At 41.4% G+C, this 24,595-nt stretch overlaps 1 protein-coding gene across 1 annotated transcript in view; it reads left to right on the top strand.

Moving 5' to 3' along the window:
• The window catches only part of LOC140322273 (uncharacterized), a 38,801-nt gene that overhangs the window by 6,324 nt on the left and 7,882 nt on the right, over positions 1–24,595 (top strand). Inside the window, exons 4-9 of the mRNA XM_072398855.1 lie at positions 372–431; positions 1,939–1,974; positions 2,049–2,173; positions 3,110–3,357; positions 16,398–16,608; positions 23,184–23,262. Of these exons, the coding sequence (XP_072254956.1) occupies positions 372–431; positions 1,939–1,974; positions 2,049–2,173; positions 3,110–3,357; positions 16,398–16,608; positions 23,184–23,262 (759 nt within the window). The remainder of the gene's footprint in view (positions 1–371; positions 432–1,938; positions 1,975–2,048; positions 2,174–3,109; positions 3,358–16,397; positions 16,609–23,183; positions 23,263–24,595) is intronic.

The following is a 24,595-nucleotide window of genomic DNA, read 5'->3' as shown; positions in this document are numbered from 1 at the left end:
ATATATTTATATAGCTCCGACATTGACCACAGTGCTGTACAGAGAACACTGAGCCAGACCTATCAGTCTCTGTACAGAGGAGCTGACACTCTAATGCCCCCCCACAGTCACACACTATTATTATACATTTATATAGCTCTGAAATATACCACAGTGCTGTACAGAGAAAACTGAGCCAGTCCTATCCGTCTCTGTACAGAGGAGCTGACACTTTAATGTCCCCCCACAGTCACACACTATTATTATACATTTATTTAGCTCTGACATATACCGTAGTGCAGTACAGACATATCTCTGACAGATAAGAGAACAGATTCATTAAGTGTAACATGTCCACTCGTTTAATCATTTCTATTTTCATTCTTTTCCAGCAAACAGAAGGAACAGAAATTCTAAAAATAAATCTCCCATCCTGGCTGCACATTACGAGGGTAAGAAGCTATATTTGGCATATGTGTAAAGAGAACCGGTCACATCTTAGGAATATGATGCAAACATCATAATGGTTTTGCTGGTTTTATGATAAATGATTGCTCAGCTTTCATTAAGAAGTCAGAGGTCACGTGATGTCTGATCCCTTCTGCCCTGCTGCACCTCATACACAGTCTTCCAGCTTCTGAGTGTGCATAATAATGTCGAATACTGTCCTAAAATCAAAAAAATTACTAAAAAAAAGTCCTGTTGTATCTATGGGGCTCTGTTATGCACTCACTCAAGCTAATTCGTTTCCAGGCACCAGAAAGGGGTGCAAGTTACAGGAGCCGAGCATTTTCCATGCTTGAACTTTTATACCATAGAGTGGCCTATGGGGAATCTAAAGGCAGCTGGCTGGAGGGTTAGGAGGTCTTTTGTATGTATATAAGTTCGCCAACCAATCTGATTGGGTTGCCTTGAGGGTCATAATTTTACATCTATGGGTATGGTATTGCAAGGGTTCACTCCTGGCTGTTGTGGCGCTGACGTTATTCAGCCATGCAATTTACTGGATGACACCGAGACCCAATTCATAACCTGGAGCGTTGACCAGCAGAGGAGAAGGCCCAATCATGGCAGGAGCGGGGAAGTTAGGAATTTTACTCCTACTGTATTATTAACATTAAACAGTATTTTCATACTGGGAGCAGAAGAGGACCCAACCCAGAAGAGCTTACAATCTAATATCCCCAAGCGGTGAGTCCCTATACTATACATCCACTGTCCCCTACTGCAAGGATACAAAACACTTCTACCTGGAGTTTGTCCCTAAAGGAATTCTGTGATAAGAGGAAATATGAAAGTACCCAGCCTATTAACACCGAGGACATACTACAAATGCAGGGTCATGGGCCTGACCAATAAGTGGGCCTTGATTTATGGTGCATCTATGCAGAGAGTCTGCTGCATTACACCAGACCAAAGTAGAGTCAGAAGACCCTACAAGACACATGAACAGCCTAAGACAGTTAGGAAAGTTAAAAGTAAAGTTGAAAGAGACATTTGGCTGCAATGGTGGTGCTGCTGAGCCCGGAGCTAAAGCTACAGTAAGTGTCAGAAAATGAGCTTATCAGTAGGTTGTGAAGAGTGCATTAATGTCCAATCCTGATGGATAATGCCGGGTATTTCTATACCCAACACTATACTATACACCCACATTTATAGTATGGGGACCCAGTGTTTGAGGATATTAAAGTGTAAGCTCTACTCCTCCTATGTCATTGTCTGTATCTGTCAATCAGCAGTCAATATGAAATTTGCTAATTGGATAATTCTAACTCTGACTCAGTATGTCAGACTTCTGCAGAGAGACCACTGCCTCTACACAGAGAGCAATGGTCCTTCCCTGCAGCATGCAGACTTTTTCAGTCAGACTTTGCTCACTTTTTGTATTTAGTCTCCCCTTTCATTTCAATTCTGTAGAGCGTCTCCCTATGTTAACGTTTCTTCCTTCTATGCCCACAGTGAAGTTATCAAAGGGAGGTACACAGATGAATGCAGGTATGTACCCCAATAGTAAGTCGTCCCATTATCTTTTATGTTTAGTGCACACATCTAACATTTTTCTGTTACAGATAGCGATGGTAGCATCCTGTACTGGTCCGAGGTCCCTCGAAATTCTACCAGCCCGCTGAAATATGATGACGGCAATGGGGAGTTTACAGTTACCCATAAAGGGTTATATTACCTGTATTGTCAGGTGAGTCTACAACAGTCCTCAAAACTTAACCCCCCCCCATGCCGAACAGTTTGTTCATAGGTAAAACCTGTGGTAGACACCTCCTGTTTTAAACCTGTTGTCTGTGTTCATTTGCCAACTTTTTGGCCCCAATGACCATTGCCAGAAATTGCAAAAATTTGAGTTGCCACCAGAAAAGGAACAAAGGGGTATTTGTCTAAAGAAGGAGTGTCCATGTGGCCATTTTCCTATACTTCCTGTTTTGTTTACGGGGCAGGAAAGGAAATCTAGACCATTCTCTGCTTTGTACCAACTGATTGCAACTTTTGTTCTGCATCATGATAAAATGGGTTGGGATTTTATAACTTCCTGGACCCGGTATGGGTTATTTATCTTGAATTCCTGTGGCAACCAGAAGTGGAAGTGAAGAGAAACCTTAACTAGGAACCCTACACATTATGGTGCTATCCTTGCTTTGCTTTTTTACTGCTCACCCTTATAGTTCCCCTACTTTGCTCCCCCGTTATGTCTTCAACTACCACAGAGAGCTGGCAGTGGAACGTGCTGGTGCTATATTTACCTCCCCCGTACAGCCACCATTCTACAAGTCCAGAATCTCCTTCTTCCCTTCTTCTCTTTCCGCTTTTCGGTGTGTCACATGACCATTACACATGGAGTAAGGAATAGAGAAAATGCATCAGGGGTACCTGGAAGATGGGAGACTGTCAGCAGAGGTAAAATTATTACTTACGGGCCCACTCTGGGTAAATTGGCCCCCTGGGCAACTCTGAAACTTCTCACCCTCGCTATAGTCATCCCTTTGCCATTGCTGACGCAAATTTTGACCTTGTTCAAATCTATGTCTGGCTGGGATCCAATGTATTTGGCCCTGGTAAGTTATAGCGCTTTATACATAAACAGGGCACCAATAACTACCAATAACGTCTTTTCGTGCAGGTCCATTTCAACGAGGATCGCAGCAGCTACATCAAGCTGGATCTGTTCCTGGACAACAACCTGATATTCCGCTGCCTACAAGAATTCTCGGCTACGGTTGCCAGCATCGGCGACCCGAAAAGGAAGACCTGCAGCGTCTCCGGCCTCGTCATCGTCACCCCTGGCTCCCTCCTACGTATCCGCACCCTCCCGAGAGCTGTGGTCAAAGTTGAGCCCTACTTAACCTACTTCGGACTATTTCAAGTGCACTGAGAATATCAACTTTTACAGGGAAATAATAAATGAAAAAAACAAAAAAAACAAAAAGCATTAACTTTTAGAAGTTAACTAACCCAAATCTGTACTTGGAATACCAAAGGTCAATCAAATCTTCAGGACGTTCCGTTGCCCCTTAAAGACACCAAAATACTCGGTGCCCAGCGGCGATATCAGATTATCGCAAGTTAACGGGAAGACCACACAACAGCTGAACCACTAAGCATTGACCGTTCCAAGAGAAACATTGTACACGGCCAACGCTGAAGCTGATGAAGAATAGAACATCTTGCAAAAGCCAAAAACAACATGGGATCAGCTCTACACCGCTCGGAAAAAAAAACAATAAACACATTCAGAAAATACAGAGTCAGCAAATCATCGGCCGCGCCAAAAAAACTGGGCGGAAGTACAGCCAGTTTCTAAAGTCCACGATGTGAATAATGAACTTTAGGTCACAGATTCCAAATTATTATCAAGTCCTCCATTTCATCCATGTATTCTATTTACTAATTCTTTTGTGTACAAAGTATACTACGGGCGATCTTCCTTTATATTCCATTATCATCGTCCCTTGCACAGCAGCTGAAGCCGGAATGCCTACTCTTGTTGATTAGAGACAAAGAAGAGAACTTGAGTGAGATATGATGGTGTCAAGCCAAATGTATAGTTATATCCCATGACAAACGTCAGAATATAATGCTAGGACTATGCAGGAGCCATTTGTTCCTTTACTTTTGGTGCTTTAAGAATTTCGGTGCTTTAAGAATTTAGCGAAATTTGAATAGGATGGCAATATGAATAGAATGAGCAGGATGCATGAAAGCCCTTTGTGTGGCTCATCTTTCTCTAAGGGTTGCAGTATCTTGCTGTCTGTTATATTAGTGCCCGAGGCAAGGCTTGGGGATAGGTGAGGAGAGGTGCGGTGGAAAAAAACATTCCCATTGCCAAACAGAGCATCAGCAGATAAGTGCATTGTTGCATGGCCAAGGCGAAGGTTGACTTAATGCCCTAAAATTTATATATAATTTGTAGTTATGTATGCACAGAGGGGGTAGAAAATTGAATATTACAAAGTTACATAGCCTGATAAAAATCTTAGGTTTCACCAAATCTAAAAATTAATGCGGAATCTGCTTCCTGCTCTGTAGTCCTGTATCACGTCTGTGTTTTTTTGTTCCCTATGCATGGATCAGTTCTGATTGAGAACAACTGTCTTGTCGAAAGGCTACTTGCACTCATCGCAGCAATTATTAAAATACAGGCAACCACTAAAGGGAGCATTCTTAAAAAAAATCCTGATATGAAATATAGAAATTAAAATATGGACAAGCATGGGAAACAAAGTCTAATGAAAATCACCCTTAGGTAAAGTTTACAGTAAACCCAAATATAAAATCGGGATTTTTGCTGTAGCTCTATTAGAAAACTTCTGGAAGCCCTAAAAGAAGCCCTTTAAAGGGACCCTGTCATGAACAAGGTATGAGGGCTGCCACGGATGACCTCCTTTGATAAATGATAGAAGCCTTAATGTCATCCTGACCCAAATCAGAACAGGTATGCAAAAAAAGGACTTTTGCATGCTTGCCAAGATCTGTGAAAGTACCAAAGCCAACAAGTTAGCATGCTGGCCAGGTAACTATAATTCTCAAAAGGAGGTCAGCAATGGCAACCTCCATTTTTCCCCTTCGAATGATTTTATATCAAATAGTGGGTGTTTGGGAGGTACTTTGGGAGGCACCAAGCGCAGTGTTCTCCCCAACCCTTTTTAGCTGGGCGCCCCACCCAGCAATTTTCAGTAACCACCCATCTGTTTTTGGGAGCTGGGTTAGAATACAGTAGCTGCCACCCACCTAGAGCTTTTTCCCACCCCGCTTAAAAAAGTTCTGGGTTGAACACTAAAGAGGTCAATATCGATAGGCAGAATCATAAAAAAAAAAGCTGAAGATCCCAAAATGGGAATCTTGGCCTTCTAAAAAAAGCATTAAGTCTTGAGGCCAGAGACTGTAGGAAGAAACAAATAGGCTTTATGAATAGGCTTTACTTTCTTTTCTGAAATTCCTCTATAACCCAAAAAAACCTACAAAAAAGTTTGACATACAAGAGGTTTGAACTATAGAAACCCTGGAAAATATTGAAGCTTCCTAAAGTCAAAGGAGATAACAACCAGGCGGTAATAGGATAAAACGGCCCCGACCACAACGAGTGACTCGAAGTAATAAAAAAAAGGAAGTGCTGGCGCGCGCTACAGGAAACATTGCGCATTCATCACAAGTTAACGGTTTGTGATGGAACCCAAAAGCAGAACTGTCTGCAGCATTAAAACCCCTTCGTCAATGAAGCCGCATCACGCCTTACAATTTTTGCTTAAGACGGACTGTACTGTCAATTGCTGGTGATGCCGACCAGCTTCAGGTAAAGCACAACGTACAATATTAAATATGTAAAGTGGACATCTAAGTAGACGCCTCTTCTCATTTGTTTGTGGATGTGCAAGGCCTGGTGGTTTTTGTTAGACCTTGGTCTTGGCAATACTTGTTGGGGTTGGTAGCTTTTGGAACCAGATAGAGATAAAGTGATGCTCACACACAGAGTGTCTTAAGCTACGTACACACTTCCAATTATTATCGTCGGAAAACGAACGACGAACGTTCCTGCACGATATATATGAACGATCGTATAGCACCGATCCTGCACATAGAGGTAACGACACGATCGTTCGTAGATATTGTACACACAATAGATACGATCGTTTAAGCGATAGAGGAACTATGTGCACGACAGGAAAGTGAACGGACGTTCGTTCATCACGCATGCTCTGACCATGAACGATCAACGAACGACCGTACACACGAACGATGTTCAACGATCGTCGTCCAATCCGATCCGTCGGTCCGGTCGTTCGTTTCCAACAATTTTCCTCGTTCGTCGGCGTCGTTGGTTACTTTTTTACCAACGATTTTTTGCCCAATCGATCGTTCGTCGTTTGATTGGAACGATAAAAATTGGAAGTGTGTACGCACCTTTAGTGACTCACTCTGTGTGTGAGCACCACTTTATCTCCTTGTACTTGGTTAGGGGGTGGCAACAATCCATTATTGTCCTAGAGGTCAGGAACTCTATTTGAACCTTTGGAACCAATCTACAGTTGACAATATGGCTTCCCATGGACACTAGAGGGTGGTTCTGGATATACAGAACAAGAATGCAACATTTTCAGGCATCTTCTAGGGCCGGTGCCTAATAAAGCTTCAGGTTTTTAGTTTAGGACAAGGGTTACCAAGCTGTCCAGTCTCCATTCACACCATCTGGGTGATCCAGCAAACCTGAAATGGATCTGGTCCAGGTTTTAAAAACATTTGCTAGAAAATGACTTTATAGAAATCTATTCCAGGTTTGTTGGATCTCCCAGCTTCACTGATGAAAGTGTATCCTCTCTAGCCTTGGAGATCTTTTAATAAATCATGCCCAATTTGTCTGAGCTGATGGTGTCTGTGAAAAATGTTGCCTAAACCAGCCTAAAATATCTCGAATAACTTTCAGTTAGTCCTTAGATATCTTTATACTTGTCAGCAAATTATTCAAAAACCTGAATGATACACCAAAGTATTTTAAGTGCAAGGAGACATAGTTGCTGGGACCCAGGGCAAGAAAGGCAAAGAGTTTAGGGAAATACAACCAGACAAGTACCGGCATTGTGTTTTTTTCTATTACAACATATTTTTAGTCTTTTTTTAGAATAGTGAAGACTCAGATAGACCCTTAGGGAAATCTCTGAAAGTGATTAGTTATAGCCTCTTGAATATTGTCATTGGAATGAGTATCCCCACTGGAGGATTTTTTTCTTGTTTCAGTGACAACTGTAAAAAACAAAAATATCATTTTTTGGGTTGAAATTGTTTAGAGGGGTAATGGAGGTCTTTTATGCTGTCAACCAATAGGAATTAATATGAAGAAAGTGTTGGTCAGCTGACCACCAGTGGTGTAGGGGTTATGTGCAATACCCGTCAATGACCACCAAAATAAGTGTGCAATACATGCCACAGACCATCAACTTGAAGAGCAATTGAGTTCATTAGAAGTAGCAGACTACTGGTGATGTAGGGGGTATTAGAAGGGTATATTACATGCCAAAGACCATCAGCCTGAGGAGCAACTGAGTTCATTAGAGGCAACGGACCACTGGTGGTGTAGAGGGCTATTAGAAGTGTGTAATACATGCCACTGACCATCAACTTGAAGGACAAATGAGTTCATTAGAGTCAGCAGACCACTGGTGGTGTAGGGGGTATTAGAAGTTTGTATTAAATGCCACAGACCATCAACATTAGAAGCAATGAAGTTCAAGAGGTAGCGGACCATGGGTGATGTAGAGAACCATCAACTTGAAGAACAAGGGAGTTCATTAGAGTAAGCAGACCACTGGTGGTGTAGGGGGTATAAGAAGTTTGTATTAAATGCCACAGACCATCAACATTAGAAGCAATGAAGTTCATTAGAGGTAGCAGACCATGGGTGATGTAGAGGACCATCAACTTGAAAGACAAATGAGTTCATTAGGGCCAGCAGACCACTGGTGGTGTAGGGGGTATTAGAAGTTTGTAGTAAATGCCACAGACCATCAACATTAGAAGCAATGAAGTTCATTAGAGGTAGCAGACCATGGGTGATGTAGAGGACCATCAACTTGAAGAGTAATGGAGTTCATTAGAGTAAGCAGACCACTGGTGGTGTAGGGGTTATTAGAAGGGTGTATAAAATGCCACTGACCATCAACGTGAGGAGCAATAAAGTTCATTGGGGGCAGCAGACCACGGGTGATGTACGGGATATTAGAAGTGCGTAATACATATCCCTATTTAATGTACAGCGCTGCGTAATATGTTGGCGCTATATAAATCCTGTTTATTATAATAATAATAATAATAATAATACATGCCACAGACCATCAACATAAGGAGCAATGGAGTTCATTAGAGTCAGCAGACCACTGGTGGTGTAGGGGGTATTAGTAGTGTATTAAATGCCACAGACCATCAACGTGAGGAGCAATGAAGTATAATGGGGGCAGCAGACCACTGGTGGTGTAGGGGGTATTAGAAGTGCGTAATACATGCCATAGACCATCAACGTAAGGAGTATTGGAGTTCATTAGAGTCAGCAGACCACTGGTGAAGTAGGGGGTATTAGAAGTGTATTAAATGCCACAGACCATCAACATGAGGCGCAATGAAGTTCATTGGGGGCAGCAGACCCCTGGTGATGTCGGGGGCTATTAGAAGTGCGTAATACATGCCACAGACCATCAGCCTGAGGGGCAATGGAGCTCATTGGAGGCCGCAAACCACTGGTGGTGTAGGGGGCCATTAGAAGTGTATAATACATGCCACAGACCATCACCTTGATGAAAATGGAGTTCGTTAGATTCAGCAGACCATTGGTGGTGTCAGGAGAAGTGTGTAATAAATGCCATAGACCTTCAGCCTGCGGGACAATGGAGCTCACTAGGGGCAGCAGACCACTGGTGGTGTAAAATACATGCACATAAGGCCTCATTCACAATATAAGTAGGTATTTGCCATGCCTTATACTATAACACACAGCCACCTGCTTTGCCCTATATTGTGATGTTGACCCCACTGATCACTAAAATGGGATCAGCGCACAAAACAGACAGAAATGTAAGACACAGTGCTTTGTAACACACAGTGAAAAAGTCAGATATGACTTTCTTTGCCTGTTGTATCTTCTGGTGGCCTCTAGAAGGAGCTTTACAACATTTTGCATTCAACCTTCATCCAGCCTTTAAATCTTTCCATTACAAATTTACAATTTAGAAAAGCAATTATAAAGGAAACATAGTTGTAAATCAAAATGTCCATTTAACCAATCAGTTTATGCAGTCTGCAAACTGGGGCCGTGGCAGTCGCCTGTCATCTACCTGAATACATAAGCTGAACCGTTGGAAGGTATGACAGCCATTCATTGCCAGAGAACAAAGGAAGAATTGACAGAAGACACATTTTCATATATTTACGCACACTTACAACAAACAATGCAGAAAATACAAAAATACCATTCACTCCATTCCAGAATATTCAATCAATGTAATTTAAGGCCATTTACCTTAAAGATTTGCCTGCAGCTAATGTTTGTTTTTATAAGTGTGTAGAGTATATCTGGGAAAAGAAAAAACTGGTATACAGCCAGACCTCTATGTGAAAAGATGAATAAGCCCTTGGATGGGCAGTACAGGTATGGTGGGGTATAGTAACTAGTACCCAGCTATATCATCCAATAGCTGAAATAAAATGTAATAAAGTCTGATGGATCTTTGCAGAGGTGCAGTTTTTTGCTCAGCTGATGGTGGACTAGGATGGTGGGCCTGCACCCATGGCCGGGCATTCGATAACTGTGAGTCTGTCTGGAACAACGTCTTTTCCAATACTAACTGCAGTGGTGATTCTGCAAACTTCAAACTGAAAATAACCAGTGCAGTTGTTTACTAGTTAGACATGATGTCATTAGCAACATAAATATATTTAGCAGTTGAAGAGTGCAGATGTTTATATGGATGAATGACAAAGACTTACTAAGAGACAGTTGTTGAAGGATTCGGTAAAGGATACAAGAATATACCAACAGGCAACAGTGGCAACTGACACCGTTTTGCATTGCAAAATACATAACTAGGATAATATGTTAAAATGTTTGCTTTCCAGTAATGTAATTGTCTATGGGACAATTAGAGTATTAAATAGGGACACACTGAGTATTGAATAGAGACACACTGCTAATTACAAGTTTCAGTGGCCTCTACAGACTCGAGGCTATTTCTCAGCTGAAATGTTAAAGCGTACCTAAACTAAGAAATTTCACTTTACATAAAAGGGTAGACAACTTTTTTAAAAAAAAGGGTGCCCCTATTGAATAAATGGGAGCACAAAGCCTCCCGGGATACCTATGTCACGCATCCCGGGAGGCTCTTCTGCAGATACCCATCTGAAAAGAGAAAAATTTGCAGATGTCATGCATGCGCAGTGAGATCGGCAAGTTTCTTTTCCAACCTACATCACCCAATCTCACGCCTGAGTTGGGTGATGTAGGAAGAGGAACCAGGAAGAAAAGGGGAACATAATGTTGCCCGGCACGCCGGCTTAGAGACGGATGCAGGGACGGCGCAAGACCCGATGGAAGACATCTCTGGATGGATCGGACTGCCCTATGGGATTGAAGGTAAGTGGATTTGTTTTGTTTTAGGCACTTTTCAGTTTAGTTCCTCTTTAATGTTCTTGAAACAGAGAACCGTGAATTAAGTCTAATACATACATTCAATATCTGATGCTGGAAACCACCATCCCTGATTGCTTCCTGTGACAATCAGACAAATGTATTGTATTATACAGACAGTGCAGTTCTGTTCTATGGAGAGGGGAGGACAAGAGGAGGTTCCCCATTGTGTCCTCCCCATTTTGAATAGAAGTTAATACTTTGGTCATTAGGTGATCCAGCATAATGTGCCATTAAATGATGTTTTGGGACAGCTGTACAGACACCAGATTTTCCCCCAAGATGATCACAAATGTTTAGTTTGGGCAATGAAAATGTAACTCAAAGATATAAATACCTATATAGATTAGTTACAAAGTTTTTAAGTATTTGAGCAGATTGAATTGTTCCACCTATTGGGTTATGAAACACCTAACACATAAATTGCCATTGACTTCCTGAGCTCCTCGTGGGAGGGTTCTTAGTGGCAGGAACAGCAATAAGCCAATCACATGAACAAGAAACTACATTTCTCGGGCCATTTATAGTACCCTCATACAAAGAAGTCATAAGTATATATTGTCATATGCCTACAAACTGGCTGCAGATTAAAATAGCAATTTTACCAAACTGCAAAAAAAAGTTTGATCCTACTATTGAAGAGTGCTCTCACAAGCTGAGTTGGGTCGACTTGCAGGTAAGTTGTAAACCTTAAAAAAGAAAATCCTTGGAAAATCCTTTTCTTTTGTTCAATGTGTGCTTAATGAGGGGACAAACCACTGAGCAAATACCCGGAGCTCCTCTGAGGTGGGGCAAAGTGCAAAGCTGCCAACAGAATGATGCAATTTTGTTTCCTGAGAAATTCACCAGAAAGGACAGTTTACCAGGTAACAGCTGCCAAGCCACTTGGCCAACAGTGTTTGTTTAATAACCATTTAATCTTTTCCATAAATTAGAAACGTTAATCAAAGCAAATTCAGAGTGTTGAATATATCGGGATGTCTATCCAGCATTTCAGGCCCATAAACAACCAAATCAACTGTTCCAGCTTGAATAAGTCCTGTGCTACAAGCAAATACTTGACAATCCATTCAAATACGATAGACTCACCAAATGTTATAGATTGGTACACAGGAACCACATAGGGGCCAATGGACGACAATAGAAGAGCTGCCAAATGAGAAGGGTGGTTGTCAAACCTTGAAGTTGTCAGACAATATTTTGTGGCACATGGTTTCTTCATCAGCACATGTGACGGTCCATCGGTTAAGCCTTCAGGTTAGCAAAAGCAGTCTAGTTAATGGTTCCCTTAAAGCTCAATCAAGGCAGTGAAAGAAGTCCAAGCTGATGCATAATACTGTGTATGAATATTTTGTCAAAAGGATGGTCCAAAAGGAAAAAGACTGGTCCCACAAAACCACCTGGTCCTGCCTTAGATTGCCGGCCAACATTCCAGATTGGGAGAGAAGACCAGCTGCTGTGAAAAAAGGTAATATATATTATAATATAATAAATTATATACAGTTAGGTCTATAAATAATTGGAAAGAGACAACTTTTTTCTAATTTGGTTCTGTACATTACCACACATAATTTTAAATGAAACAACTCAGATGCAGTCTTTCAGCTTTAATTCAGTGGGTTGAACAAAAAAGATTGCATAAAAATAGGAGGAACTACATTTTTTTTTACACAATCATTTCATTTCAGAGGTTTAAAAGTAATTGGACAATTGACTCAAATGCTATTTCATGGGCTGGTGTAGGCAATTTCTTCATTGTGTTATTATCAATTAAGCAGATAAAGGGCCTGGAATTGATTTGATCTGAGAAATAGCCTGTAGAGGCCACTGAAACTTGTAATTAGCAGTGTGTCCCTATTTAATACTCTAATTGTCCCATAGACAATTACATTGCTGGAAAGCAAACATTTTGAAAGGTAAATAGGAGCCCCTGGTTTCAGCCTTTATAATATCCTATTTATGTCATTTGTAATGCAAAACGGTGTCAGTTGCCACTGTTGTTTTTGGTATATTCTTGTATCCTTTACTGAATCCTTCAACAACTGTCTCTTAGTAAGTCTTTGTCATACATCCGTATAAACATCTGCACTCTCCAACTGCTAAATATATTTATGTTGCTGATGACATCATGTCTAACTAGTAAACAACTGCACTGGTTATTTTCAGTTTGAATTTTGCAGAATCACCACTGCAGTTAGTATTGGAAAAGACGTTGTTCCAGACGGATCCACAGTTATCGAATGCCCGGCCATGGGTGCAGGCCCACCATCAGCCGAGCAAAAAACTGCACCTCTGCAAAGATCCATCAGACTTTATTACATTTTATTTCAGCTTTTGAATGATATAGCTGGGTACTAGTTACTATACCCCACCATACCTGTACTGCCCATCCAAGGGCTTATTCATCTTTTCACATAGAGGTCTGGCTGTATACCAGTTTTTTCTTTTCCCAGATATACTCTACACACTTATAAAAACAAACATTAGCTGCAGACAAATCTTTAAAGTGAATGGGTTTTAAATTACATTGATTGAATATTCTGGAATGGAGTGAATGGTATTTTTGTATTTCTGCATTGTTTGTTGTAGGTGTGCGTAAATGCATGAAAATGTGTCTTCTGTCAATTCTTCCTTTGTTCTCTGGCAATGAATGGCTGCCATATCTTCATGCTCAATTGTGTTCAGATCAGGTGACTGACTTGGCCATTGAAGAATATTCCACTTCTTTGCTTTACTAAACTCCTGGGTTGCTTTGGCTTCATGTTTTGGGTCATTGTCCATCTGTGTTATGGAACGCCTCCCAATCAATGTGACTGCATTTAGCTGGATTTGAGCAGACAGTATGAGCCTAATTTATTAAAGCTCTCCATGCTGGAGAGAATACACTTTCAACAGTGAAGCTGGGTGATCAAGCCAACCTGGAAAAGATTTCCTCAAAGTCATTTGCTATTTTCTAGCAAATGTTTTGAATCCTGTACTAGATCCATTCCAGGTTTGCTGGATCGCCCAGCTTCACTATTGAAAGTGTATTCTCTCCAGCATGGAGAGCTTTAATAAATCAGGCTCTATGTCTCTGAACACCTCAGAATTCATTCTGCTGCGTCTGTCCTGTGTCACATCATAGATAAACACTAGTGTCCCAGTGCCATGGCAGCCATGCACGCCCAAGCCATCACACTGCCTCCGCCATGTTTTACAGATGATGTGCTATGCTTTGGATCATGAGCTGTTCCATGCCTTCTCCATACTTTTTTCTTGCCATCATTCTGGTAAAGGTTGATCTTGGTTTCATCTGTCCAAAGAATGTTTTTCCAGAACTGTGCTGGCTTTTTTAGATGTTTTTGAGCAAAGTCCTATCTAGGCTTTCTATTCTTGAGGCTTATGAGTGGCTTGCACCTTGCAGTGCACGCTCTGTATTTACTTTCATGCAGTCTTCTCTTTATGGTAGACTTGGATATCGATACACCTACTTCCTGGAGAGTGTTGTTCACTTGGTTAGCTGTTGTGAAGGGGTTTCTCTTCACCATGGAAATGATTCTGCCATCATCCACTACTGTTCTTCCGCAGACGTCCAGGTCTTTTGGTGTTGCTCAGTTCACCAGTGCTTTGTTTCTTTCTCATGATGTACCAAACTGTAGATTTTACCACTCCTAATATTGTAGCAATTTCTCGGATGGGTTTTTTCTGTTTTTGCAGCTTAAGGATGGCTTGTGTCACCTGCATGGAGAGCTCATGTTGTCTGTTCACAGCAGAATCTTCCACATACAAGCACCTACCCATCAAATCAACTCCAAGCTCTGTATTTATGATCACTTTGATAAAGAGGACCTACATGTCTTTGAAATTATGATTATCTTTTATATAGAAGGGCAGAAAACTTTTCACCAATTACCGTTAACCCCCCTGGCGGTATTCCCAAGTGTGGCTCGGTGGGGGAAATTCTTTACAGAAAATGGTAACCCCCGAGCCACACACGGGGTAGAATTGAGGACTTACCTGGCCCCCATGAGCCCGCACCTGTCCTCTAGCGATGCTGTACTGACATCTAGGTCCATTTGGTGATGCAGGGCCGGCATTGGCGTCCAGTTGGTGATGCCTGGCGTGTGCCTTCCCTAGCCACCTCCCGGCGTGTGAGCGTTGGAGACGCGATGCAGATGCTGGCTGGGTATGCGACGTGTGTGGAGGCGGCGTGCGTACCAATTTGACATGTAAATATACTCAAAAAATCATACCGCCAGGGAGGTTAATTCTTGTTGATGGTTGTAATTTGTTTGGTTGTTGTAGTTTGTTTTTTTGGCTTTAGTGGGTCCACTGTGTCAAGGTGACAATACTTAACCAACCTCGATAATTATTAATATTTTTTTATTAATCCTCTTGATAAAGGGGACCCACAGATCTTTGAAACATTGATATATATATACCCTTTATATAGAAAGACAGCAAATTTTTTTTTAGCTATGGATCTGCCACCATTGGTGGATTACCATTAATCCTTGTTGACGGTTGTAGATGTGCAATTTTAGGCTTTAGAGAGGAGTGGGTCCACTTTGTCAATACTAAACTAACCTCGGTATTTGTTGATAGGTATTTATTGATCCCCTTGATAAAGGGAACAATACTGAACCAACCTTGGCATTTATCGTCCCCTTGGTAAACCCATACGTCTTTGAAACATTAATTACGTTTTTTATAGCAAGGCAGCACACTTTTCACTATTGGCAGAACACCACCAATTCTTGTTGACTTTAGTAGACAGTACTATTTGGCTTCTTGGTCTTGGGTTCTTATCACCATCTATGCTCCTACTGGGGAGATTCCTTTTGTCCCAATAGGGACACCTGTTCTGGTAATAACCATGTGTCGAAATCACACCTACGCTCCAGTACTAATCCCAGAATTAAAAACCTATCTACCCTGGTGCACTCTGCTCTTATTACATATGAACTCATACAAGTTATTGGTGCATGGTGGTAAGACACAATAGGCTACAAATGTACCCCAATGTCCCAATCTGCCTGCGAACATGCCCCTTCTGGGAAGATTCACCCTTTTTGTGCTAAAGGAGACCTGTTCTGGTAATGTGGAAAACACATTGTCACCTACCCTCCAGCATTAAGCCTAGAATAACTATCTTAATGGGATCAGCACAGTACTATGATTCTCTTATAATTTAAGCAGACTTTTTCCTCCTTTTTTTTTGAGGGGGTTGGATGGAGTAAAGAGAACCCCTGATTGATAGCTAGATCTTTGTGTCACACTGAATACAATGCCAGTTCTTTCCCTAAATATCTAATTTGCATGCCAGCTTTTCCTGGTATGCCAGTGTAAGCAGATTTAATGATTGAGAAAGAACGAGTAACCAGCTGCTATCACTTTAATAGATTGTTCCGAGGAAACAGCTAATATTGAATCTGTGTTACGACTTCTTGACGGCTAAAGCACCCCTTGGATTGTAACCTTATGTTCTTCCTCTTTTTTTTCATTCCATCACCTCTCCATTTCTCTGCAGAGCACTCTACGTGGTATTACTATAATTGCGTATTTTGGTGCCCTTTCACTTTCTTTCTTTCACTGTCTGGGTTTCGATACGTCTTTAATCAGAGCCTGAATCCTGTCTGGCCCAATATTTCCGAAAGAACAGATTGTGTTTTTGGATCATCTCTTTTTTCATTACATTTCTTCTTTGCTTAAGTCCCTAAGCTAACAATCATTCACTCAGTGTTCACTCAGTGTTATGATGAAGTAATCTCCTAATTGCCATCGGACAGGGAATGTCACAGGCAGTAACATTCGGCTTGCTCCCAGGGTTGGCCCGGGGTTTGTGGGGGGGAACAGGGGCCTGGGTTGGGGTTCTTCTGTGTCTCATGGCTTTGGTGTACCAGTCGATTCATCTGGACAGTCTGCAGAAGGAACTTTCCCTAATTCACAAAAGTCGAGGAGCTTCCAGGCTGCAGGTGAGTGAAAATTCACTTTGCATTTGCTTAGCCATATAGATTGTATTTTCTGCTTTCATTGGTTCTCCCTACTGGAAATTAAGTTAGAGCAAAAAAGTTTTAGAGTGATTTGAGACCTTTTGTTTCTGATGTCTACTGAGGTACAGGGGACTTGTGAGAAACTACAACTGCCAATAATGGGATCTCATTTTAAAATACTCCTCAATAATTGCATTAGTCCAGAGGCTTGGGTATATTCTAAATCATCCATTTAAAAGTTAGACAGATCAACGCACATCTAGGAAATTACTTGCGGCATATTTTTCTATGAGACGGGATTGAATCCAAAAGTATGCCAAGAAACTAACATTTGCAGAGGGTCAACAATGGCATCCCTATATGTCTATAGATTGCCTTCAAAGTGTCCCATGAGAATAAAATGCATTGACCCTGATTTATTAAAGCTCTCCAAGGCTGGAGAGGATACACTTTCATCAGTGAAGCTGGATATACCAGCAAACCTGGGATAGATTTCTCCAAAGTCATTTGCTATTTGATAGCAAATGTTTTGAACCCTGGACTAGATCCATTTGAGATTTGCTGGATCGCCCAGCTTCACTGATAAAAGTGTATCCTCCCCAGCCTTGGAGACCTTTAATAAACCAGGCCGATCAGGCTTTGGTTGGTGATGGACTATATCACACCACAGGTTTCTAATAGTAATTAAAAAAAAGAACCAAGTATACACAATTGCTTGATTTTGCTGAAGTTCTTTAAGAAAATCTGTCCACATGAAATCACATCATTCCAAAATCCACCAAGCTGTCATTCATGAATTTACCAACAGCTTCTTTTTGTATCTGTTGGGATTTCTGGCACTGCCATGTGCCAGTTGCAAGAAGGTACTGGGGTACAATATTGGAGAGTAAGATTTTCTGGTGCATGTAAATAGCTCAGTGTCCCCTACATACTGTGAAATATGTTTAGGATATGATATTCCCTACAACCACAGTGTAGTAGTTCTCCATTCTCCATAATTCATAATATTCTCCACAGTACTCCATTGTGTTTTGGGAAATAGATATGTTCAGCAAAAGTTTTACTTTTGAATAGAATAGAGAAGGCACTTTTGTTGGCGGACAGGCGAATACATCTCCCCAGTACCTAGCTCTGATGCATTGAGTGTACTGACCCCTTTCTCAAACGGTCAGCATTAGGTTTTTTCATCAATGTACGCTATAGTAGCTCTTCAGTAAGACCTGGGCACCCATAACTATGTTGCTAATTCACAAGCTGTCCTGTTCTGACCATTTTGTGGAAAGTACGGACTACTGCATACTGGGAATACCCCCAAACAATGTTCAAAAACTTTTATGACCTCCACATCGAAGGATTTGTTAATGAGACAACGCTATCTATATCTTCATCATCTGACTTGACATGGGTGCCAGACAGAGACTTAGGAAATAGGTGTAAGCCTGAAGTTGTGCAGATCGGGGGAGTAAGGAAACTGCTTTACCAACTGAAAACTACACTCGTGGACTTGTGGCTTAGAGTCCTGTCTTGATGAAACAAAACCTTTTTAGACAACTTCCCTCTTCAATTTTCTTTGATTCCCCCCCCCCCCCCCCCCGAGTTTACTTCGCAAGGTTAGCGTAATGTTGTCCTCTGATGGTTTCACTCTAGGAAGTCTAGAACATCCTCAGAACCCCAAAAAACAGACACCATTAGTTACCCTGCAGTAGGAACATCCTTTGCCTTCAATGGGTCGGGTTGAACTGGCGTGCGTCCACCACACTGGCCTTTGCTTTCATTATGGGATATAATGGTAGGAGCAGGTCTCCTCCATAGTCACACATTGATTGAAATCTACTGGATTGGCTTTAAAGAGGGAGAGATTTTCTGCCGACACCTGGATCTTCACTGCTTTTTGATCTGCATTCAAAAGTTTCAGAAACCTTACTCAAGTGCAAATACAACTGTTTGACTGTTGTTTTTGGAATATCTAATGCCTCCTCGTTCTGGCAAAGTGTTACCTTCTGGCTTTCATCCCCAAATCACGCACCTTGTTCACATTTTCCTCTCCTGGCCTACCTGCTTGTTAAATTTTGATGTCAACTTTTTACCAGTGCGGTTGGCAGGGTCACCATTCCCTAATCTTGCCACCATATCCTCATGGAATGGCCTTTGGTGGTATCCCTTCCATAGAATAAAATGTATTCACTACATGCACAAGTCCACATTTAGCACCTGTAAATAATAAAAAAAAAATATTAGTCCCAGAATATGAAAATTTGGGGCAATTTTTCATAAAAGTTGTAAAATTAAAATTCTGTTTTGATGACATTGTATATTTTTTTTAACTGGTCAGACTATGAACTTATGGAACAAGCCTCGAAGAATCACTTAGATCTATACTCAACAACATATCACCTTCAGGAACCGACTGTTCACTTTCTACCTAATGAATCCCACCCATTGGCAGGGGCCATTGTTTCCAATGTTATCACTTGTGGTTTCAATGCATTAGTACATAACCAAAGGGGTGTATTAATTAAAATTCAATCTTCTGCCAGTGGGTAGTAGATCCAACTAGTACTACATAAGACAACCATTCACTTTCTTGGGTTCATACCGAGGTTCCTAAGGGTTCCTTGACCACCAATAACAAACTTTCTACTGACTACCAACGTAAGGGCTATTTCTACAATGACCCTTAATGTGAGAGGACACCGTAACTTTTCTGTCTGTATTTGTTTTTCATTATACCAATATTCACTTAATTTCAAAACTATTAATTTACAGTAAATACATTTTTTGTATAAACAGATGATGTTAAAAAAACAAGTATCTGCCCCGGGTGTCAAAACCCTAGGTATATCACATTCTTATCTCAACAATTTACTGGGGAGTTTCCCAGAAACTAAAAACTTTTCAATCATTTTTATTAGGACTTTGAACAGTATAACAACAGAACAGAGTGTACACATACATCTACAGAGGTGTGCACAAGGAGACGGCTTATAAAACTTAATGGCCTAAGAATCAGTTGGAACACTCATATAGAAGAAAATGACTATCCTAAAAAGTTCTACAGCTCAACATTACCAGTGAAGTAGACAGGATAGCTGTTCATTACCTAGAAACTTAAACTAAAATGACAATGAGCTATGAGACCATATTCCTGTAATACATCCGGTGTGAACAGTTTTCTGTTAAATCTCCTTAGAGGAGTGTACAGCAATATAGGAAAACATTAAAAAAACTTTAAAGGTTCCCATGTCGTAAAAAGGTCAGAATAAGGTGAGGTGTAGTGCTTGTCATCTTGAGGTATTTCATGTGTATACAAAGCATGCAATGACTTGATTCTGAGCTGCTTTTGCATTCAAGTCAAACTGCATAGGGAGAAATTCAGTATATGGCATGATGGATTATAACTTACATGGCCTTCACGCTCTGACGTTGCACATGTGCAGCTCAGCTTTTTGGTATTTTACCGGCGTGATCAGGCAAGTTAAATTATATATAGTATAGTTATAGTAGAAGGGACATTGTCTGTCTGATTCTACAATAACCCCCTGCCTCTTCAGTCTCCTCTCTACTAGTGATTAGTGCAGGGTTTGAGTGCTCTTTTAAATGAGAAGAAAGTAGGAGCAAGCCGAATAGGACGAGGAAGACCATTCCAGAGAGTTGGGGCGGCTCTAGAAAAGTCTTGAAGCCATGCGTGTGATGAGGTTATGAGTGAGGAAGTCAGTTGTAGGTCATTGGAGGAGCGGAGAGAGCGGCTGCGGGAGACCGGAAAGGTAAGTGGAACAAGAACTGTGTAGGGATTTGAAGACAAAGCACAGGAGCTTGGATTTGATTCTAAGGTGAAATGGAAGCCAATGAAGAGAATTACAAAGAGCGGCAGCAGAAGAGGAGCAGAGGGAAGGATGGAGGAGTCTGGCTGCAGCATTCATAATAGATTGTAGAGTGCTAGTGGTTTCTTGAATGAGCAAAATGTACCTCTCGGGGTTGTTAAATAGAGGTTGCATATGACAGACAGAGACAATGACACAGGAGGAGGAGAGCCTTCCCCGAAGAGCTTACAATCTAGGAGGTGTGTGACTCAGAATTTCTGTGATTCCTGTGAGAGGTATTAAGTACCAATAGTGGTGACATATTACTTAGCATGCGCTTAACATGAAGACCTAATGCTAGGGCAACATTAGCCTAGGAAGACAAAATGGCATTATTAAAAGGTTCATGTGGGTCATGCATAACCTTTTAAACTGCTCACTGGTGTTATATTTATATCTGTGGCATTTATAGTTCCTAAATAATTCAGCATCGCCAACATCCATATAAAGACTGTTTTATGAAATATTATCTTTTTTTATGTTCCTCTTTGAATTGATTTTTAAGTTCCTCTTTGAATTAATGTGCAACAATTGCACAATTGAATTATAAACAGCCCCATAACTCCCTCAGGTGTTTCCTGTAGATAGAATATTGCAACAGAGGTCGGAATCCAATAAATTAAAAAGGGCTGACAAAAAAAAATGGATTTCGAAGGTAAATTACAGCACCTGCTATTGTGTTTCAAACAATACATAAATCACATGATTACGAGCCAGGAATGCAGCAGGCGAGACATCTGGCGGCAGAAGTGCCAGAATGTTAATTAGTGCTGTGCCGAGAGGTAGGAAAAAGTTGGCACTCAGCACAGTCACTTGTACTTTTCTTACCCCTGAGGGTAATGGTTTAGACCAGCGGTGTCCCCGGTACAAATCCCAGGCCCATCTCAGGCTCAGATCTGACATCATGACATCACTATGGGGGAGTAATTTAGTGGTCCACGGGAGCGAAAACGTTGGCAACCACTGGTTTAGACACATTATTATTATTAATATTATTAATAATAATAATAATAATAAACAGTATATAGCACCAACATATTACGCAGCGCTGTACATTAAATAGGGGTTGCAAATGACAGACACAGACAGATACAGACACAGGAGGAGGACAGGACCCTGCCCAGAAGAGCTTACAATCTAAGAGATGGGGGCAGCCATCATATTCATACATGACATACCGATTCTCTGGTCACAATTTAGGGTACATGGCAGGACGGACATATAGGGGTGCAAGGTGTGCCACTGCATGAGGGCCCTGGACACTTTATAGCCACAAAGGGGGCCTTAAGTCAGGGTGGGGTCAAGTAATTTCCGCACAGGTGCCCAATGTTACCTAAGTCCGCCACGTGGCACAATGGATGTGTAAAGCTCCAGCTTTCTTTGAGCAAAGCTAAGCACAAAGCAGGCTGTGGATCCACTGAAATCTGAATTGAATAAACTGTGAAAAAGAGAATCAGAGATAGATATAAAAATGTGAGTTCATTCTAATTTTAGTATATAATGCAGTAGCACTAGGCAGAGAATAAATGCTTAGGGTGTAAAGCTGAAGTGGCACAAAAACCTTAAATGTAATTTATATTCTGCTTTCTGTGCACCTTATTATTAATTAGGTATTACTATTATTAGAAATAAATCATCACTGTGCTAATTATAACCTATGCAGAGGGCAGAGCTGTGGGAGGAGCTAATGGGGGTCCACCCCTTATGGGTTGCCTTTAGAAAACCACAGGGGGCGGAGACAAGACTAGTCACTCTTTACAAAGAGAGAAAGTAGCAGTGACTGGTCTTTATTACAGAAAAATTCTGCACACTTGCATAGTTTCATTTTTAATTTTTACATCTGGAGGAAATACACAAAGCTCATCCGGATTCCACAGGAAATTACACACGCTTCTTGCCTACATTTAAGTCTATTAGAGCATAATTAATAATAAGAACATCAGACTACAGCTAAGTGAGCTGCTTGCCAAGCTCTGGAGCCAAAACAGAATAACTCCACCTTTTGTTACTCAGAAGACGTCAACAGTTTATTGCTAATCACCACATTAATATACTGTGAGCTGTGAATATAATAATTAAAGCATGGTAATATTTAAGGGGTTCATGGGGTTCCCCCATGTTATAAAACTTGAGAAAAGCTACTCTACAGCATTGCACTGTCAGTGGCAATCCATGACACCCTATCTAGGTTGAGAGATGCTGGGCGTCATTCAACACCAAACGCTGAGGGCATCTAGTGGCAGAAATGAATACTGCATACGGAAAGAGAGTAGGTGGTTATTGTAGGCACACATTTACCCTAGGGTTGGGTTTAAAGTATACTGATGCTTCATCTTAATCCACAAGATCTCCATGACAACTGACTGCTAGAGACCATATGACTTCACAAAGCTGCTTGGGGACTTTTGGCTCTTCCATTTCTTGAGTTATCATGTTGCACGAGTTTGGTGTCTTAAATTAAATTCTCCATACATTGTTCTTTTATGAAGCATTGTGAGTTTCTTATCAAGGAATAAGCATGAAGTGAAAGCAGAATTCCTACCTGCATGATTGTTTCCATTTAGTAATCATTTAGGTACTAGGGTACTTTTACAAAATGGAAAATGAGAGCAGCTTTCATGTTTCTGCCCAGAGAGCTACCTGTGCAGATTTCAGGAGATGACAGGTTCACTTTAATAAAATGTATTTCTTTGACAGGCGAGGAAATACTGCGACACTCCAATGTGCCAACGCCAGAAGAGGGAGGTCCCCGGGGCCAGAAAAAAAAGACACAATGGTGAGACTAAGCAGGTGAAGTAGGTCAAGAATTGTGACATTATTCAATGTGTTTTACCCCAGAGATCATTGCTATAGTATGCAGATTTGTATTATATGTCCATGCAAACTAAGATAATCCTTCTTCCTTTACACTTCTTGCTGCAAGATTAGCTTATGCGGTTCTGGCCCAAAATATAAATCAGGCTTGTCCAAAGTCTGGCCCGGGGGCCAGTTGCGGCCCGTCTTCAGGAATCCCCTACGTCATTATAGTGGGGGTGTACTGTGCGGGACATGCATGGACCACACCCACTCTGATTCCAAGAACGTGCTTTGCACGAAGCCTGCACTGACACCAGGCTCCGTGCACAGGGAATCCCTCACTTCACCTTGGTGGGCATGTGCTGTGCAAGACCCACGCAGACCACACCCACACTAACCCTGGTTAGTGGTCGTCTCCCACACATTTTCACCTTTACCAAATCTGGCCTTCTTTGCAAAAAAATTGGACACCCATGATATAAATCAGGGATCATACATTGAAATGCAATTATGGTGCTCTAAACTAAGTCATGCATCCACAAAATTCAGTCTATCCAACAGGAAAGGGCTGAAAGGAAAGATTTGCTGCTTTGTTGCAGCACAGCAGACTACAATACACATGCTTTGCGGCGTATGTGTGTTTCAACACTGCTACCCGACACGTTGTGCATGATATTTGGCTACACAACACGTTGCGCATGTTATTTGGCTGACCGACAAGGCAATGCATATGCTATAAATCCTTACACTACACCCCGGGTGGCTACATTTAGTCCTCCATTGTATGAATAGAGGGATCCATTGCTGAGCATTAAATTTTTGACCTTGATTTAGAAGTTCTTTTAGTCTACTGCGAGAGCCCACACTCACCGCTCCTCTGAAAAATATGGACTCTTGTATCACAACCGAGAGGTCAGAGGAGGAGGTGTTCAGGCAGAGTTGTACTGTGAGATGTCACAGCAGAGCAGAATAAACCAAGAGACCAAAGGTCAGAGGAGGAGATGTTCAAGCAGAGTAATATAACAGTGAGAAGGTCAGAGGAGGAGGTGTTTAGGTAGAGTTGTATCATGGCCAAAAGGTCAGAGGAGGAGGTGTTTAAGCAGAGGTGTATCATGGCCAAAGGGTCAGAGGAGGTGTTTGGGCAAAGTTGTATTACAACCAAAGGGAAAAAGGAGGAAGTATTTAGGCAGAGTTGTATCGCATCCAAAAGGTCAGAGGAGGAGGTGTTTAGGCAGAGTTGTATCATGGCCAAAAGGTCAGAGGAGGAGGTGTTTAAGCAGAGTTGTATCATGGCCAAAAGGTCAGAGGAGGAG

This window comes from Pyxicephalus adspersus, chromosome 2, assembly GCF_032062135.1.
Source record: "Pyxicephalus adspersus chromosome 2, UCB_Pads_2.0, whole genome shotgun sequence".
Lineage (NCBI taxonomy): Eukaryota > Metazoa > Chordata > Amphibia > Anura > Pyxicephalidae > Pyxicephalus > Pyxicephalus adspersus.
This window is presented reverse-complemented; position numbering and strand designations above follow the sequence as displayed.